The sequence below is a fragment of the Mesoplodon mirus genome (genome assembly GCF_964341445.2).
Source record: "Mesoplodon mirus genome assembly, chromosome: 11".
Classification (NCBI taxonomy): Eukaryota; Metazoa; Chordata; class Mammalia; order Artiodactyla; family Ziphiidae; genus Mesoplodon; species Mesoplodon mirus.
In genome coordinates, this window is record NC_138987.1 from 55,693,924 (window position 1) to 55,712,364 (window position 18,441).

The window sequence follows — 18,441 nt, forward strand, 5'->3', positions numbered from 1 at the left end:
ACTAGTTGGATGACCTAGTCTTCTGTTTCTTTAGATCTGTAAATGATATATGGTTGTATTAGGTTAGGCATTATTAACTAGGGGCCAGTGGGCTCCAGAGGATTTTTGACCCTTCCACTCCATGCGAGGTTAAAAACCAAAGGACCAGATGACTTTGTAGAGATCTACAGTACTGCAACTCCAACAACAAACCCGTGGAAACCAAAACTACATTGTGACTGTGGTGTCTGTACACACTCATATATACTCTCTGGCTTGTTGTTGGTGCCTGTCCAGAGCCCTTATGCTTTGGCCTCAAAAGATAAGGACATGGGGACAGATTCTGATTAACCTTTTCACTGCTGATTGTCTAAATGCCCAGCCTCTAGCCACTCCCAGCAGATCGCTGACCAGTTGGCAGTGGGGCGAGTGCTTCATACATGGAGGACACTGGCTGGAAAGGCGCGCAAATATTAGAGATGGTTCTGGCCCCGCCCGGGGTGCTTGGGAATCTAACCACGAAGACAGAAGAGTATTTAACAGAAAGATTCGGGAAATGTGACCACAGCCGCGTAGGGGGATGCAGACAACTTAGTATGCCAGAAAACCGACGCAGAAATGGACTTGGGCAGTGTGCCTGGCGGACTAGGCTGAGAACCCTCAAGTTACTCCCGAATTTATCTTGTGCCGGGCCTGGGAGGCGCATCCTCCCGCCACCACTCCGCATCTGCCTCTATGGATTCCCAGGAGGCTGAGCGGCCGCGAAGTCCGGACGTCCGGGCGTTTCCCGCAGCTGGTGGCTCTGAAATGGACTTTTGGAGTAAAACTTGGGTCGGGAAGGAGGCAAAGTGGAAAATGGTGTTAAGCCGTCGGGGCGGAGTCGTAGTGCCGAAATGGACAGCAGCCTGGGAAACAGAATCCCGACGGGGACCTAGTGAGAAAAGGCCCTCGGCAAGGTTCCCCTCCTGGCGTCTGCCTTCGGCAACCTCCGGAGGAGTTTCGGCTCTTTCCGGCAGTTCCAGCTCGGGCCCTCCACTCCCAGCGCGCGCTCTCTCCCCACCCCACGCCGCCCAGCTCCTTCTGGGCACTGGCCATTCTGCACGCGGGCGTGAGCTCGTGTCCCACCCGTCCCCACTTCCATCTAGTTGGTTCCCGACCCACTCTTCCAGCCCCTTCCCTTTGTCGTTCTTCCCAATCCCCGGCGACGTCTGAGCTCCCTGAACTCGGGCGCGCGATCTGGCGGGCGGTGCGAGGTGCGAGGGACCCGGTCACGATAGGAGCGGCAACCCGACGGACTGGAGGCGGACTCTAGCCCCACGCCTGTACGCGCGCAGGTCCCCAGCTCGCGGGCCGCCTCGCGCTCGGGCCTCGCTCGCGCTCCCGTTGGCTGCAACGGTCTCGAGCTCGGCGCGCCGGGGTCGCGCTGGCGCGAGCACGCGCCCTGTGAGCTGGCTGGCTGGTGCGCACGCGCCCGAGTGGGCTGCAGGGCGGGGCGAAGAGCTCGAGCTCCGGCGAGGTCGGTGTGGATCGGCTGGCCCTCCGGGCCTCAGCCGTGGCTGCGATTCCCAGCCCGCCGCCCGGCAGAGGAGGGAAGAGAGGAAAGGGGCGGTTGGGGCGGGGCGGCGTCCGGCTCCGGGAGAGCTGGGGGAGGAGCGCGGCGGCTACGGCGGCGGCTGTAGAAGAGGAGGAGGAGGCGGCGGAGGAGCTCCTTTCCTCTTCTCAGACCCGGGAGCGTCCCGGACGCAGAGCCGGAACTGGGGGACGCGGCGACTGCGGGGGCCTGGGGTAGGTGAGGCTGAGGGTGCTGGGTGGAGGGGTTGTTGGGGGATGAAGCGGGGCACAGAGGTGCAGAGAGCGGGCTTGAGGGAAGGCACAGGGGGAGGGGGCAGTTGGTGGGGGTTGGGGTACCGAGAGGAGGGGGACGTGAACCCTTTGGGACCTGGAGTGCCCAGATGGTGAAAGGTTTCTGTGGTCAGTGGGGCGGGCTGAAGCACACGGGTCCGAGTTGGGGGGTTTCCGGAGGCATAGGCCAGGGAAACAATGGAGTGAGGGGGGACTCTGATGTGAGCGTGTGTGGGGTACTGGATTTTAAGAACCAACGAGGGATCGAAAGGAGTGAAAGAATGGATCATTTGGTATGAGAAGTACAATGAACTGGGAATTCAACGGGGATGCGTAAGGTCATCTGCGTGGGTGTCCGACGTATTTAGGATTTGGGGGCAAAGTGGGATTTAAAAATAAGAGATGGGGGGCGTTCTTGGAATGAGGGGGCGGGAAACGGAGCGGAAAATAAAGCAAAGTGGGGCAGAGACATAAAATATATGTGGTTTGGGCTTGAATTAAAGCAGAAAGATAAATCCAGTTAGAGAGTATAAGTTAGGTGGACTGGAGTGGCATTTTTCTCCTAATTCATCCAGGATGACTGGGTTCTTTTAGAAGGTGGATCTTTCTCTGGCATGTCCCTCTACCAAAGAGTACAAGCCGCTCTTTTAATAATTGGTTATCATTTATAGTTCATTTCATTGATAAAGCGTGCTTGTAATATTTATTTTCCCTCTCTATGTAATTTACCTGCGGTTAATGAAGCAGGAGAGGACAGATCACTAAAAATAGGCATCTTGCTTTGAGTTTGGTCATTGATAATGCAGAGTTTAGGGTGTTTGGTCATTGATAATGCAGAGGTTAGAGTTTGAAGGAGAAGCAAGAGTTTGTTTTCATTTAGACCAAAAGGTGATGAGCAGCCTTGATAAAATCTAAGTTATTTGTACTTTGTTAGAATTACAGTTTCTCACTGAGAAATGATCGTGTACCATCTGCTACTGGTTTTATGCTTGTGGGAGAGAGTTTGGGTTCTGCCTCAAGAAATTCTTGATGCTGATTTCAAATTATCAGGCTGCCTTGTACCTTCCAGTTTGAATTAAGGTGATTTGAAAATATTGTGGGAAAGTATATTTGGGGTTATGATCTTTGCATTTCCTTGATACTTGGATTTCCAGACCCAATTTTGAATGGTACTTGGTACAAGATTGCTGATTTTGAAATTGTAGTTACCGTTATGTGTTCATAAATAGTCCACATTAAGCTTTTTATTTTGGGGAGCATTAAAGTTTTGCTGACTCATCTAAGATTTCTGCGAAGTTTTCGGTTTACATTTCTCAGCTAGGTCTCGGATAGTGGCATTATACTATTTTATCGAAGTCCAAAAATGATGATCTAAACGTCACTTTTCTTCTATGTTATAAAAACTGAACAAAGCAAGGAGTGAGTGCAGTTTCCTCATTAGTGATAATGAGGCTCTTTATTGACCTCTTACGTAGGCTAGGCAAGGTGCTAAGATTGTTTTGTGTGTATTATCTCATTTAATTTAATCCTCACTATTATTTCCTATTTTATAAATTAAGAGATTAAATAACTTACTAAGGTGACAAAACTAGTAGTAAATAAAGCTGAATTCAGACCCAGCTCTGTTTGATGCCTCCTTCTTTATATCTTTCCTGTTGTTCTGCCTGCTTTCTCCTCCTGATCTTGGTTGAAGTACAAGCAGCATGAGTTGGTTGAAACCTGGGTCTGATATAGTGATTTAGACAAAGATTGGGTTGATGGGCTACATCTGTAGAGTTTATGGAAGGTTTATTGCCCCTGTGATTTAACAACTCTTTGGGGGCCCAGATAATAGGCAAAAACATCTTCTTGCTAAGGTTTGTCCTGTGAGCACACTTAATTTTCTGTTCAGTCTGGTGTACTGCTGAAGTACTGTGCATACGTGGCACTCTTCCTTGTAGAAGTCAAGGCAGCCAGTTGTGGAGCCAAAACCAATTAACTCTGGAAAACAGTCGAAAACTGCTGAGTGCTCAAGTGCCCTCCAAGCACCTGTTGAGTCCACAGTTGGTACTGGCATTATGTCTAAATATAGACAGGATCCTCTTAGAAACCAGGAGTAAAACAACTAGAACCGAGAGAAACAGCTGGAGCCTGAGGGAGGAGCCAGAGCTTAATGGCCAAAACATCAGCATAGCCTGTGGAGGCTGATCCAGGAGCAGCAAAAGCTACAGATACTAGTGAATTGCAGGAGGGGAGGGAATTTTTTTGTTGTTGAGCATTTAGGTATTCTAGAGACTGAACTCACTGTGTTTTATATATATTACTTTATTAGATCTTCAAACAATCCTTATAAGGTAGTTGTAAGCATTTTTCTGATATTTCAGATGAGGCTTAGAAAGGTTAAGTAACTTCATAATGGTGGTGAAAGAAGTTTGTATTTTTATTATTTTTATTATTATTATTATTGTATTGCTGCTTGCAGTTCCATTGTAGAGCCACCATATTAAAACTGGGAACTTAAAGTCACTCTTTAGAATCCACTGTGCTTCTTTGTTAGAAGTAAAACTTATTATTTCAGTCTTGCTGCTTACATTGGAGACTGGAAGGTAAAGCTTATATTTTTCTGACTTAATTGTTGGGAAGGGGAGCCCATTCATTATTTAGCAAACGACCTCCTACAGAATATAATTCACCTTCTAATATATCTTCTCATTTATATATACCAATATATGATATTGATATATATATCTGTAGCAACATGAAAATGGCACGTCCATCCCTCCTATTCTGAGGTCTTGACATTCAGGCAAGTCATCTAGGCTCTGGAGGATGACAGTGAAGCATGCTTGTTGCAGACTCTTACCACTTTTCTTTTCTTTTTTTTTTTTTTTTTAATTTTATTTACTTATTTACTTATTTATTTATTTATTTATGGATGGCTGTGTTGGCTCTTCATTTCTGTGCGAGGGCTTTCTCTAGTTGCGGCAAGTGGGGGCCACTCCTCATCGCGGTGCGCGGGCCTCTCACTATCGCGGCCTCTCTTGTTGCGGAGCGCAGGCTCCAGACACGCAGGCTCAGTAGTTGTGGCTCACAGGCCTAGTTGCTCCGCAGCATGTGGGATCCTCCCAGACCAGGGCTCGAACCTGTGTCCCCTGCACTGGCAGGCAGACTCTCAACCACTGCGCCACCAGGGAAGCCCCACTTTTCTTGATATGTTTTTGCCACAAAGGTCTGACCATCATTCTTGCTTGGCTACTTAAAAAAAAGTTGTGGTAAAATATACATAACATAAAATTTAAACCATTTTTTAAGTCTACACTTCAGTGGCAATAAGTACATTCATATTGCTGTGTAACCATCACCACCGTCCAATTCCAGAACATTTTTATATTCCCAAACTGAAACTCCTATTAAACAATAACTCCCCATTCCTTTTTTCCCCCAGTTCCTGGCAACCACTATTCCACTTTCCATCTCTAGGAATACTATTATTCTAGGTACCTCACATAAGTGGAATCATATAGTATTTGTCCATTTGTCTCTGGCTTACTTCACTTAGCACAGTGTCTTCAAGGTTCATCAGTGTTTTAGCCTGTGTCAGAATTTCATTCCTTTTTAGGACTGAGTAATACTCCATTGTACGCATATACCACATTTTGTTTATCCATTCATCTGTAAATTGACACAGGTTGTTTCCACCTTTTGGCTATTGTGAATAATGCTGCTGTGAACATTGGTGTACAAATATCTGTTTGATATCTGTTCATATGGTAATCCTATGTTTAATTTTTTGTGGAGGTTTGGTGGCTTTTAAACGGTGGTTGTATTGTGTGTTCACCTGAAGGCAGTACTTGACCTTATGTTCGAGGACTGCTGTTTCCTCTACTGTCTTTTTCTGCAGTTTGCAGGACACTTGCACTGGAAATGATTCAAAAGGAAGTGATTTATCCAGTGTTCATGGCTCTCTCTTAGCTTCTGTCTAATTATATTTATGTGTCAAGACATCTGGCAAGCACATGAAAATACATTTCAACTTAGCAATAAAAGTACTTTTGAAAATCGTGTAGACGGTTCAGTTGATGAAGAAAGTGGGAGTTTCTGTTCTAAAGGATGAAATGTATCCAGTGTGGAAGGAACCATTTGTTATATACAGATCTTTCCAGTCATGCCTATAAATGTGGATGATCATTTTAAGAATGTTATTTGTATGTATATTTGAAAAATGTGTCAGTAGTGTAGAGTATCTTCAGTTCACTTTGCTGCCTTTGATTGAAATTTAGGGTGCTTTGTTCATTTTAAAATGTTTTACATGTATGAGCTGTTGGTTATTGCTTACCTTCTATATCCCTTCTTTATTCATTGAAAAAAGTTTGAGTGCCTACTATATACTTTAAATATTTCAAGAAGGTAGCTGTAATACAAGAAGTTCTGTTTGAGTCCATTTTTTCTCCTTCCCTGTATATGTTTGAGAGAGAGAGAGTTGTCACATAGTACCAGATATAATAGATTGAAATATCTGCAGGCTGACAGTGAACTGTCTCTTAGGATGGGTCTAACCTCCAATTTCATTTTTTCTAATTGTCGCAGGAGGTTAATTATGCCTGCATCTTGCTCCTTGAGTTACTGGGTTACAAAGGGACTTCAGGCTCACATGCCATTTTCTGGGAGCCTCATAGGAGTCTTAGTGAGCTCACACTTACCTTGGAGGTGGTCTGTTGGTTCTGAAATATTTCCAAAAGATTTAAAGTTTATATACACTTTAGGTTGCTGATATTAAGGATTGGCCAGAAGCCAGCATTTACTCTCTATGTTCAAATCCACCATAGCGGCTGGTTGTGGTGGGTTCCTGAAATGTACATCCATCTTCTACACAGATTCTGCAGCAGCAGCCCCAGACCCTTAAAATATTCTGTAGGGTCTGAGAACATAACCATCAGCTTAAAGGCAGCTCCTGCAGTCATTGTCCTATGACTAATTTGTGGTTAGGGTTACACAGGGATTCTTACTAGTTCAGACCTTAAATGACAACCTTGGATTGTTGGTAAGGATTTTTATATTACTTAATTAACAAGATGACATGATTACTAGTTGTGGAGTGTGTGTGTGTGTGTGTGTGTGTGTGTTTGTGTGTTGGTGTTCATTTTTAGAGTTGGCTAAAGGGTGTTGGGACTGAGAAGTAGGTTTGTGGTGAGGCCATTATATGATTATAGATGGGTCATGTTAGATAAGTGAAGATATCTTTTGTACCTGAAGATGCTGCCAGTGATGTTACTTCCTGTTGACGTGTATAGAACTGCAAAGACCTGTTTGTAAAACCTGCAGTCTTTCCTCTCTTGATTACATGTGATCTGTCCAGTAGTAAATGATCTGCTGCTGTTTTAAGGCTACCATCAGTAGTAGAGCAATACTTTTCTTTAAATTATCTACTTAGTCTCTGATTACAACATGTCAGTGTGGTCAGCCCACTGCTGGCTCTTCCTGGTTATCTTCTACTGTTACATTGATTCAGAATGTACAGTAGTGTGTGGTGGAAGTGACTCTTCTGCTCACTTTGTTTGGTTATCCTCTTATATCTTTATAGTAAATTGCTGTCATAGCCTACCTGCATAAGCTGCACAAGTGCTCAGGACAAGGATCTCATCATTAGAAGCTCCCTCACATTTGATGAGAACAGTGAAACTCGTTTATAACTATGATGGAATGACAGGAAATAAGGGTGTTGCAGGACCTGAATAGTAGATGGTACAGAACCACCACAGACTAAGGCAGCCATTTAACTCAGATGCAAACTTGATGTTTTGTTACATCTTACTAGTCAGTACACACTAGGTTTCTTGAGCTGGTTATCTAATTCCTTGTGAAGTTGACAGTACTTTAAACAAAGCTTAGTTGGGTAATCTTTTTCACCTCTGTCTCGATTCAAACGTTGTATTTTTTGGCTGTGCTGTGAGGCTTGTGGGATCTTAGTTCCCCCATCAGGGATTGAACTCGGGCCCCAGCAGTGAAAGTGCTGAGTCCTAACCACTGGACCACCAGGGAATTCCCTGGAGGTCTTTTAAAAGTTACTTGAGGGCTTCCCTGGTGGTGCAGTGGTTAAGAATCCGCCTGCCAATGCAGGGGACACGGGTTCGAGCCCTGGTCTGGGAAGATCCCACATGCCACGGAGCAACTAAGCCCATGCGCCACAACTGCTGAGCCTGCGAGCCTAGGGCCCATGCTCCACAGCAAGAGAAACCACTGCAATGAGAAGCCCGCACACAGCAACGAAGAGTAGCCCCCACTCGCCCCAACTAGAGAAAGCCCACGCGCAGCAACGAAGACCCAGTGCAGCCAAAGATAAATAAAATAAATAAATAAATTTATTTTTTTAAAAAAAGCTATTTGAAATTTGTCATTTGTCTGCCAGCCCATAATGTTATGATGATCCAATAAGTTAGACTACACGGTATTTTGTGATGTCATTCTAATTTGGGAGTACAGGAAACAACACAACAACAACGATTACTAAATTTGTGTTTGGGCATCTAACCTGTTGAAGTAGAAGAAGCTCCTGAAAAAGGAGGGATATTTGGCACCTTCATCCTGTTACCTGAAATCTTAACATTTAAGTAAGATTCAGTAGAATTACATTTGATTTTGACATGATTACAGTTTTGATTGGGCAATAAAGCTGAGAACACACGATTCTCTCACACTCTACTGGCTAATCATTTCCACTGCGAAATAGCCCCAAGTATATTATTAAACTTTGGCAGCTGAACTTCTTGATGCCTGAAATGTGGATCTGCTGAGTGGTGTTAGTTATGATCAAGCCAATACCGATAGTATATTTATAATATTTCCATGTTGTAATATTTTCTTCTAATTTATACTTAAAGTAAGGAAGCTGTACAGCATGTTCGTTAAGAGCACAAAAGTGGTAGTAGTATCAGGTAGGAGTTGCTAACAAGTTGGATTATAGATAGATCGGCATAAAATTTTAATTGTTGGGGAGAGGACCTGCAAAGGTCCTACATGCTGTCAACATTAAGAAAAAAGACCACAAATCTGGCTCTGAATCTCTGCTTCTCTGCAGAGATTCTCTGCAGACCTCTCCTACTCCCTCTGTGGATTCGGTGAAGTCATTTAATTTCTCTGAGCCTGTGTTTCTGAACCTGCACAATTGCTGTAGTAGTACCACAGAATTGTCATGACTATTGGATTCTTTTTTTTTTTTTTTTTTGCTGTACGCGGGCCTCTCACTGTTGTGGCCTCTCCCGTTGCGGAGCACAGGCTCCGGACGCGCAGGCTCAGCGGCCATGGCTCACGGGCCCAGCCGCTCCGCGGCATGTGGGATCCTCCCGGACCGGGGCACGAACCCGTGTCCCCTGCATCGGCAGGCGGACTCTCAACCACTGCGCCACCAGGGAGGCCCTTGGATTCTTTTTTTGATGTGAAATTCACATAACATAAAATTAACCCTTTTAAAGTATACAGTTCAGTGGTATTTAGTAAATTCACAGTGTTGTACAGTCATCACTCTATAGTTCCAGGACTGTTACATCAACCCCAAAGGAGACTGGATACCCATTAAGCAGTCTCTCCTCATTCTCCCCTCCCCCCGTCTCTGTTAACCACCAATCTCTGCAAATTTACCTCTTCTGGATATTTCAAGTAAAAGGAATCATATAATGTGACCTTTTATGTCTGGCTTCTTTCACTTAGCATCATGTTTTTGAGGTTCATCCATGTTGTGGCATGTATCAGTACTTCATTCCTTTTAATAGCTGAATACTATCCCACTGTATGAATATATCATATTTTGTTTATTCATTTTTCTGTTGATGGGCAGTTCTTTCATTTTTACCTTTTGGCTGTTGTGGATAATGCTTCTTTGAACATTCACGTACCAGTTTTTGTTTAAATACCCGTTTTCAATTCTTTTGGTTCTATACCTGAGAATAGAATTGCTGGATCATGTAGTACTTCTGTACTTTTTGAGGAACTGCCATACTGTTTTCCACAGTGGCTGTACCATTTTACATTCCCACCAGCACTGTACGAGGGTTCCAATTTCTCCACATCTTTGCCAACACTTGTTATTTTCCTTTTTTCTTTTTGGATTGTAGCCATCTTTGCAGGTGTGAAGTAGTATTGTGAATTTGATTTGCATTTTCTTACTAGTGACTAGTGATATTGAGCATCTTTCATGCACTTATTGGTCATTTGTGTATCTTTGAAGAAATGTCTATTTAAGTCCTTTGCCCATTTTTAAATTAGATTGTCTTTTTGTTGAGTTATGACCATTGCCTTTTAATGGTTATAAAACACTTAGATGAGTGAGTGCGTGTAGTATGCACTTAATAAATATTCGTTATAATTATTTTTGCTACATGTGACCTGAGTTGAAATGAAACGTTGCCTACCTTTCCCAGATAGGAGTGGAGAGGCAACAAAACCTATCATTTATTGTCAATAAGGGTTTGACTGTGTTAGTGTTGATAATTTGCTTTTTAAAAATTTATTTATTTATTTATTTATTTTTGGCTGTGTTGGGTCTTCGTTGCTGCACGTAGGCTTTTTCTAGTTGTGGCGAGCGGGGGCTACTCTTCATTGTGGTGCGCAGGCTTCTCATTGTGGTGGCTTGTTGCGGGGCACAGACTCCAGGCACTTGGGCTTCAGTAGTTGTGACACGCGGGCTCAGTAGTTGTGGCTCACAGGGTCTACAGCGAGGCTCAGTAGTTGTGGCGCACGGGCCTAGTTGCTCCGCGGCATGTGGGCTCTTCCCGGATGAGGGCTCGAACCCGTGTCCCCTGCATTGGCAAGCGGATTCTTAACCACTGCGCCACCAGGGAAGCCCTGGATCTTTTCAACTTTTGCTGATGTTATGTGTGTTGTACTATTTTATGTTTTTTTTTTTTTAATGGATGAGGGGACTATTTTATTTATTTATTTTGAATTTTTGAACTTTATTTTTTTATACAGCAGGTTCTTATTAGTTATCCATTTTATACATATTAGTGTATACATGTCAATCCCAATCTCCCAATTCATCACACCACCACCACCCCGCCACTTTCCCTATTTTATGTTTTAATTTGCATTCTCTCCATTGTTAATGAGTTTGAGCATATTTTAATTTGTTTATTGTGATTTAATTTTTCTCTGTTGTAAATTATTTGTTCATTACTATGGCTTATTTTTCTATTGAGTTTGTTTTTTTAAATATCTATTTTTTTACTTATTTATTTTCCTTTTTGTCTGCATCAGGTCTTAGTTGTGGCACATGGGGTCTTCGTTGAGGCATGCGGGTTCTTTTGTTACGGCGTGTTGTCTCTTCATTGCGGCGCTCGGGCTTCGATCTCTAATTGTGGCATGTGGGTTTTCTCTCTGTAGTTGTGGTGAGAGGGCTCCAGGGCGCGTGGGCTCTGTAGTGGAGGCACTCGAGATCAGTAGTTGTGATGCGTGGGCTTAGTTGCCCTGCAGCATGTGGGATTTTAGTTCCCTGGCCAAGGATCGAACCCGCGTCCCCTGCATTGGAAGGTGGATTGTTTACCACTGGACCACCAGGGAAGTCCCGGTTTTGTTTTATTTTATTTTATTTTATTTTATTTTTTTTTTGTTAATTTTTTTTATTAGTTTCTGCTTTATAACAAAGTGAATCAGTCATACATATACATCCGTTCCCACATCCCTTCCCTCATGCATCTCCCTCCCTCCCACCCTCCCCATCCCACCCCTCCAGGCGGTCACAAAGCACCGAGCTGATCTCCCCGTGCTCTGTGGCTGCTTCCCACTATCTATCTACCTCACGTCCGGTTTTGTTTTAAATTGAGTTATAGGTATACGTGTGGATACTAATCCTTTGTCAGTATGCATTGCAGTTATTCTCCTAATCTGTGGCTCTTCCTGCCTTGTTTTTTTAAATAAAACAACTTCATTGAGGTGTAATTGACATAGAATAAACTACATGTGTTTAAAGTGGACAGTTTGATAAGTTTTGACATATACCTGTGAAACTGTCCATTACCCCCCAAAAGTTTCCTTGTTTTCTTTGTCATGCCCTTTCTCCTCTACTTCCCTCTCCCCTCCCCCAGGCAATCATTAATCTGCTTTCTGTCCCTAGATTGGTTTGCATTTTCTGTTTTATATAAATGGAATCATACTGCACATACTAATTTTTTGTGTATGGGGGTCTGGCTTCTTTCACTCAGCTTAACTATTTTGAGGTTAACCCATGTTTGTGGATAGTGTGTATCTATTACAATTTTTTTTTTTTTTTTTTTTTTTGTTGTTGTGGTACGCGGGCCTCTCACTGTTGTGGCCTCTCCCGTTGCGGAGCACAGGCTCTGGATGCGCAGGCTCCGCGGCCATGGCTCACAGGCTCAGCTGCTCCGCGGCATGTGGGATCCTCCCAGACCGGGGCACGAACCGGTGTCCCCTGCATCGGCAGGCGGACTCTCAACCACTGCGCCACCAGGGAAGCCCTATTACAATTTTTTTTAATGCGTTCAGTAACCAGCTGATGGACTTTGGATTGTTAGCAGTTTTTTTTTTTTTTTTTTTTTTTTTTTTTTTTCTTTTTGTGGTACGCGGGCCTCTCACTGTTGTGGCCTCTCCCGTTGCGGAGCACAGGCTCCGGATGCGCAGGCCCAGCGGCCATGGCTCACGGGCCCAGCCGCTCCGCGGCATATGGGATCCTCCCAGACCGGGGCACGAACCCGTATCCCCTGCATCGGCAGGCGGACTCTCAACCACTGCGCCACCAGGGAGGCCCTGTTAGCAGTTTTTAACCACTACAAATAAAAACTGCTGGTGAACATTTGTGTGCATGTCTTTGTATGGACATTTATTTTCTCTTGGATAAATACCTAGGAGTAGAATGGCTGGGTCGAATACTTTAACTCCTTTAATTTTTTTTTTTTTTTTTTTTTTTTTTTTTTTTTTGCGGTACACGGGCCTCTCACTGTTGTGGCCTCTCCCGTTGTGGAGCACAGGCTCCGGACGCGCAGGCTCAGCGGCCATGGCTCATGGGCCCAGCCGCTCCGCGGCATGTGGGATCCTCCCAGACTGGGGCACGAACCCGTGTCCCCTGCATCGGCAGGCGGACTCTCAACCACTGCGCCACCAGGGAAGCCCAACTCCTTTAATTTTTTAAGAAATTGTCAAAGTGCTTTCCAAAGTGATTTTGTCATTTTTACACCCCTATCAGTCTGTGAGAGTTCCAGTTGCTTCACATTTTTGCCAGTACTTGATGCGGTCAGTCTTTTTAATTTTTAAAAACTTTAGTCCTTCTAATAGTTGCATAGTGGTACCTGATTGTTTTAATATGCATTTCCCTAATTACTGAGGAAACTGAACAGCTTTTCATGTGCGTCTTTGGTGAAGTGTTTTAAAATCATAAACCCATTTAAAAAATTGAGTTGTTCATTTGCTAATTGTTGTTTTGAGAGTTCTTTATTCTGGATACAAGTCCTTCATTAGATATATGATTTGCAAACATTTTCTATCACTCTGTGCATCTTTTCTCATAACAATGTCTTTTCAAAGAACAAAAGTTTTGTGCTTTTGGTGTCATGTCTAAGAAATCTTTGTCCAACCCAAGGTTAAAAAGTTTTTCACTTCTGATTTCTTCTAGAAAACTTAGTAGTTTTAGGTTTTACATTTAGATCTGCAATCGATTTTGAATTAATTTTTTTTATATAATACCGAACTATGGATGAAAGTTCATTTTTTGCATATGGATATCCAATTTTTCAGTACTGTTTGTTGGAAGACTGAATTGCCTTTTATCTTTGTCAAAAATCAGTTGTCTGTATATGTTTGGGAATGTTTCTGGACCCTCTATTCTGTTCCACTGATCTTTGTGCAAGTACCACATGGTCTTTGATTACTATAACTTTATAATAAATCTTGAAATCAGGTAGTGTTCACCCTCCAACTTCTTTTTCAAAGTTGTTTTGGCCATCTAGTACCTCTGCATATTCGTATGGATTTTAGAACTAGTTTGTCAGTTTCTACAAAAATGTCTGCTGGGATCTTGGTTGAAATTGCTTTAGCTCTATTAAATCAACTTGGAGAGAATTGACATTCTAACAATATCAAGTCTTCCAGCCCAATAACAAATATATGTGTGTATATATATCCATTTATTTAGGTCTTTAATTTCTCTCCACAATGCTGTGTAGTTTTCACTGTATAGATCTTTCACATCTTTTGTCAGATTTATTCTTTTTTTTTAATTGTTGAGTCTTTTTAAAAAATTTTTGTTGGAGTATAGTTGATTTACAGTGTTGCGTCAGGTGTACAGCAAAGTGAATCAGTTATATATATACATATATCCACTCTTTTTTAGATTCTTTCTCATATAGGTCATTGCAGAGGATTGAGTATAGTTCCCTGTGCTATAAAGTAGGTCCTTATTAGTTATCTGTTTTATATATAGTAGTGTGTATATGTCAATCCCCATCTCCCAGTTTATCCTCCCCCCCTTTCCCTCCTGGTAACCATAAGTTTTCTACATCTGTGACTCTATTTCTGTTTTGTAAATAAGTTCATTTGTACCATTTTTTTAGATTCTAAGTATAAGCTGTATCATATGATACTTGTCTTTGTCTGACTTACTTCACTCAGTATGACAATCTTTAGGTTCATCCATGTTGCTGCAAATGGCATTATTTCGTTCTTTTTTATGGCTGAGTAATATTCCATTGTATATATGTACCATATCTTCTTTATCCACTCCTCTGTCGATGGACATGGTTGCTTCCATGTCTTGGCTATTGTAAATAGTGCTGTAATGACAGATTTATTCTTACGGATATTTTTTTTTATACTATTGTGTTTTGTTTTCTTGGGGTTTTTTTTTTTTTTTTTTTTTGGCTGCACCACAAAATTTGTGGGATCTTAGTTCCCCAACCAGGGATCAAACCCAGGCCCACAGCAGTGAAAACGTGGAGTCCTAACCACCAGACCGCCAGGGAATTTCGTGTACTGTTGTGTTTTTAGCTTCAGTTTCTGATTGTTTATTGCTAGTTTATAGAAATACAATTGATTTTTGTGTACTGATTTTGTATTCTGCAACCTTCCTAAATTCACTTAATCTAGTATGGGTTTTTTGTAGATTTCATCAGACTTTTTCATACAAATAATTATGTCATCTATGAGTAAAGACAGTTTTACTTCTTTCTTTTCAGTCTGGATGCCTTTTAATTCTTTTTCTTGCCTGATTGTGCTAGTTGGAACCTCTAGTACAGTAGAAAAGAGAAGTAGTAAGAATAGATATCCTTGTCTTGTTCCTGATCTTAGGGGGGACCCTATCTTATTTTTAAACCTTCTTTTAAAATGTTTTTTTCAGGTTGTTATATTATTTCTTATTCTTGGGGTGCAGTCTCTGTTGGCTGCATCAGCTGATTTCCTTGTGGGAGGTTTGTTTCTCTGTGTTTGTTTTTTCTTTTTTTTGTAGTTTTTTCTTTAAACACTGAACTTGGGAATTCCCTGGTGATCCAGTGGTTGGGGCTCCATGCTTTCACTGCTGGGGGCCCAGGTTTGATCCTTGGTTGGGGAACTAGGATCCCACAGGCCACATGGAGCAGCCAAAAAACAAAAAAAACAAAAAAACTGAACTTAAGTCCTGTGTGTCTCAGATTGTGGAAGCGTCTCTACTGTACAGTTTTTCATTTGCTTCTGTTGTGGTCCTATTTCATTCTTTAGTTTTGAACCTTATTTATGATGAAGTGTCAGATTGAGGTCCTTGTACCATACGTGTAGTGTGAATTTAGACTTCACATCTGTGAATGATGCAGGCCTGGGATCCATTTTCTTCCAGGTAACCTTTTCCATCTCTAGGCACAGGTGCAGTGCTTGCTGTTCTCTCAGTGAGCCGAGTGTTTCTATTTCCTGTTTCATGGATGGAATAGTCCTTTGTGTTTCTTGAATTTATACCCAGTTCAACTTGTGGGCTTGGCACAGGGACTATGGCCTAGATTCCTTTGCAGTTCGTAGGCATTAAGGCATCTGTCTGGTTTAGATATTCCTGTGTATCATTTGGCTTCAGCCCTGGACTACTGTAATAGCCTTGTTTTTTTTGGCTGGGCCGCACGACATGTGGAATCTTGTTCCCCGACCAGGGATCGAACCCACACCCCCTGCATTGGAAGCGCAGTGTCTTAACCCCTGGGCTGCCAGTGAAGTCCCCTGTAATAGCCTTTTAAATGGGCCCCCCAGATTCCACTCTTATACCCCTAATAATCCATTCCCAACACAGTGATCGTTTATTTGATTTAAATTTTAGTGCCTGTGTTGTCACCTTCCTTGGGCACCATTCCTACTCTCTGGTTACTCTGGCTTTTTATTTTCCCTAATGCCCTGGCCTCCCACTCATATCAGGGCCTTGTACAAAGGCTGTTCCCTCTGCCTGGAATACCCTTCACCACCACAACTCTTTTCCTTGCCATTGCCTCTTCATCTTTGGTTCTTATCTCAGATATCACTCTTGATTTCAGAAGTCTTTCCTGACCCCTCAGATTGGTTCAGGTTTTCCTGTCCTTGTGTATCTCATAGCTTTATTTATTTATTTATTTTCGGTACGCGGGCCTCTCACTGTTGTGGCCTCTCCCATTGTGGAGCACAGGCTCCGGACGCGCAGGCTCAGTGGCCATGGCTCACGGACCCAGCCGCTCCGCGACATGTGGGATCTTCCCGGACCGGGGCATGAACCCGTGTCCCCTGCATCTGCAGGCGGACTCTCAACCACTGCGCCACCAGGGAAACCCCATCATAGCTTTATTTTAATGGCATTGATCACAGTTTCTCTCAGATATAAACTGTCTGAGGGTAAAGACTTTGTCTTGCTCATCATTGTATTTCCAGCACTGACAAGAATGCTTATACAGGTAGATATACAAAAAAAATTGTTAAGTGGATGAATATATTCACTGGGTAATTTCCTCCATTAGACTGTAAGCTTCGAGAGGGTAGGACATTTTATTTTGGTCACTAGAGTATTTCCCAGTGCCTACAGAATCTGGGATATTATAGGTGCTCAACAAACATTTGGTGACTGACGAATTGAATGAATGAATCAATGAGTGAGAAAACTAGTTTTAAATAAGGATGGAGGCCAGAATAGGGTCATTTAATAAAGAATTTTATTTGCAATGCTGAGAAGCTTAAATTTTAGACTCCTTGGGGAATTTTAAGCAGGAGAGTGACATGTGCAGGCTTACATTCAATCTAGAAGGATCCCTTCAGCAATTATGTGGAGGATAGTTGGAACATTATAAAGCTCTTGCTGTAATATAGGAAAGAGGTCAAACCCTGATATAAGGTAGTTGGAATAGAGAAGACAAATTCAAGGAAATTTAGAAATACTGTATGTTAGATTAAGATAATGACTGGATTAAGGTAGGGGAAGAAGGGGAAGAATCTAGCATCACTTCTTGAGTTTCTTCTTTGGGAGACCACCTAGAGTAGGCACTCTAAGAAGAAGGGCAGGTTTGGGAGTGGATGAATTTAATTGAGACATTAATTGTTTTTTTTAACTTGGGAAGTCTGTATAATTTTATTGATTTTCGGTAGATTTAGCTGGATTATGGATATTCTTTTTTTTCCCCCTCACACATACTTAATCCTTTATGTGTAAATATACAAAACCTACCACCCCTTGTTTTTTAAGAAACTGATTTGAGTTAAGCAGTTCTTTTACTAGGGACATGTTCCATTTGAGTTTCCTGTGGGATATCCAGGTGGAGATGTACATAGGTAATATGGAGCTCAGTTGAGTAGGTCTGTTTCTGTACTATTCCTTATAATTTCAGTTAAAACAATGTGATGGGCACCAGCACCCATACATAGGTGCGGACCGGCGTGTCCTTGGGCTTAGAGAGCGGGACGTTCGGCTTGCGAGAGGGAACCTCTTAGTCGTGTACGGAAAAAGAACGATTTAAAAATGGGTGATGTTGAGAAGGGCAAGAAGATTTTTGTTCAGAAGTGTGCCCAGTGCCATACTCTGGAAAAGGGAGGCAAGCACAAGACTGGGCCAAATCTCCATGGTCTGTTTGGGCGAAAGACAGGTCAGGCTGTCAGATTCTCTTACAATGATGCCAACAAGAACAAAGGCATCACCCGGGGAGAGGAGACGCTGATGGAGTGTTTGGAGAATCCCAAGAAGTACATCCCTGGAACAAAAATGATCTTCGCTGGCATTAAGAAGAAGGGAGAAAGGGCAGACTTGATAGCTTATCTCAAAAAAGCTACTAATGCGTAATCGTTGGCCACTGCCTTATTTATTATGAAACAGATGTCTCATGACTTTTTCTTTTTTTTTGGCGGTACGCGGGCCTCTCACTGTTGTGGCCTCTCCCATTGTGGAGCACAGGCTCCGGACGCGCAGGCTCAGCGGCCATGGCTCACGGGCCCAGCCGCTCCGCGGCATGTGGGATCTTCCCGGACCAGGGCACGAACCCGTGTTCCCTGCATCAGCAGGCGGACTCTCAACCACTGCGCCACCAGGGAAGCCCTCTCATGACTTTTTATGTGTACCATATTTAAATTGATCTCATACACTAGAATTCAGATCATGAATGGCTAATGTAATATTTCTGTCCTGATTTAAATAACATTGGCTTGTGGCTAAACGAATATGGTCAGCTTTTTGAATTT

General features: G+C 42.9%; 2 protein-coding genes across 3 annotated transcripts in view; both read left to right on the top strand.

The window, feature by feature from the left end:
- Positions 1 to 1,441: 1,441 nt before the first annotated feature.
- SPATS2 (spermatogenesis associated serine rich 2) overlaps positions 1,442 to 18,441 on the top strand; it is a 132,074-nt gene continuing 115,074 nt past the window's right edge. The window contains exon 1 of one of the 2 annotated variants that reach the window (XM_082635164.1): positions 1,442 to 1,768. The gene's annotated coding sequence lies outside the window, so the exon portion shown is untranslated. The remainder of the gene's footprint in view (positions 1,769 to 18,441) is intronic. The other variant, XM_082635163.1, reaches the window with a different exon arrangement.
- On the top strand, positions 17,724 to 18,090 carry LOC309812215 (cytochrome c-like). The gene has a single exon (XM_082635844.1). The coding sequence runs from the start codon at positions 17,729 to 17,731 to the stop codon at positions 18,044 to 18,046; it is 318 nt and encodes a 105-aa protein (XP_082491970.1). The 5' UTR covers positions 17,724 to 17,728; the 3' UTR covers positions 18,047 to 18,090.

Excerpts from the sequence above, each read along its gene's own strand:
- LOC309812215 (XM_082635844.1), top strand. The coding sequence starts at position 17,729 with ATGGGTGATGTTGAGAAGGGCAAGAAGATTTTTGTTCAGAAGTGTGCC.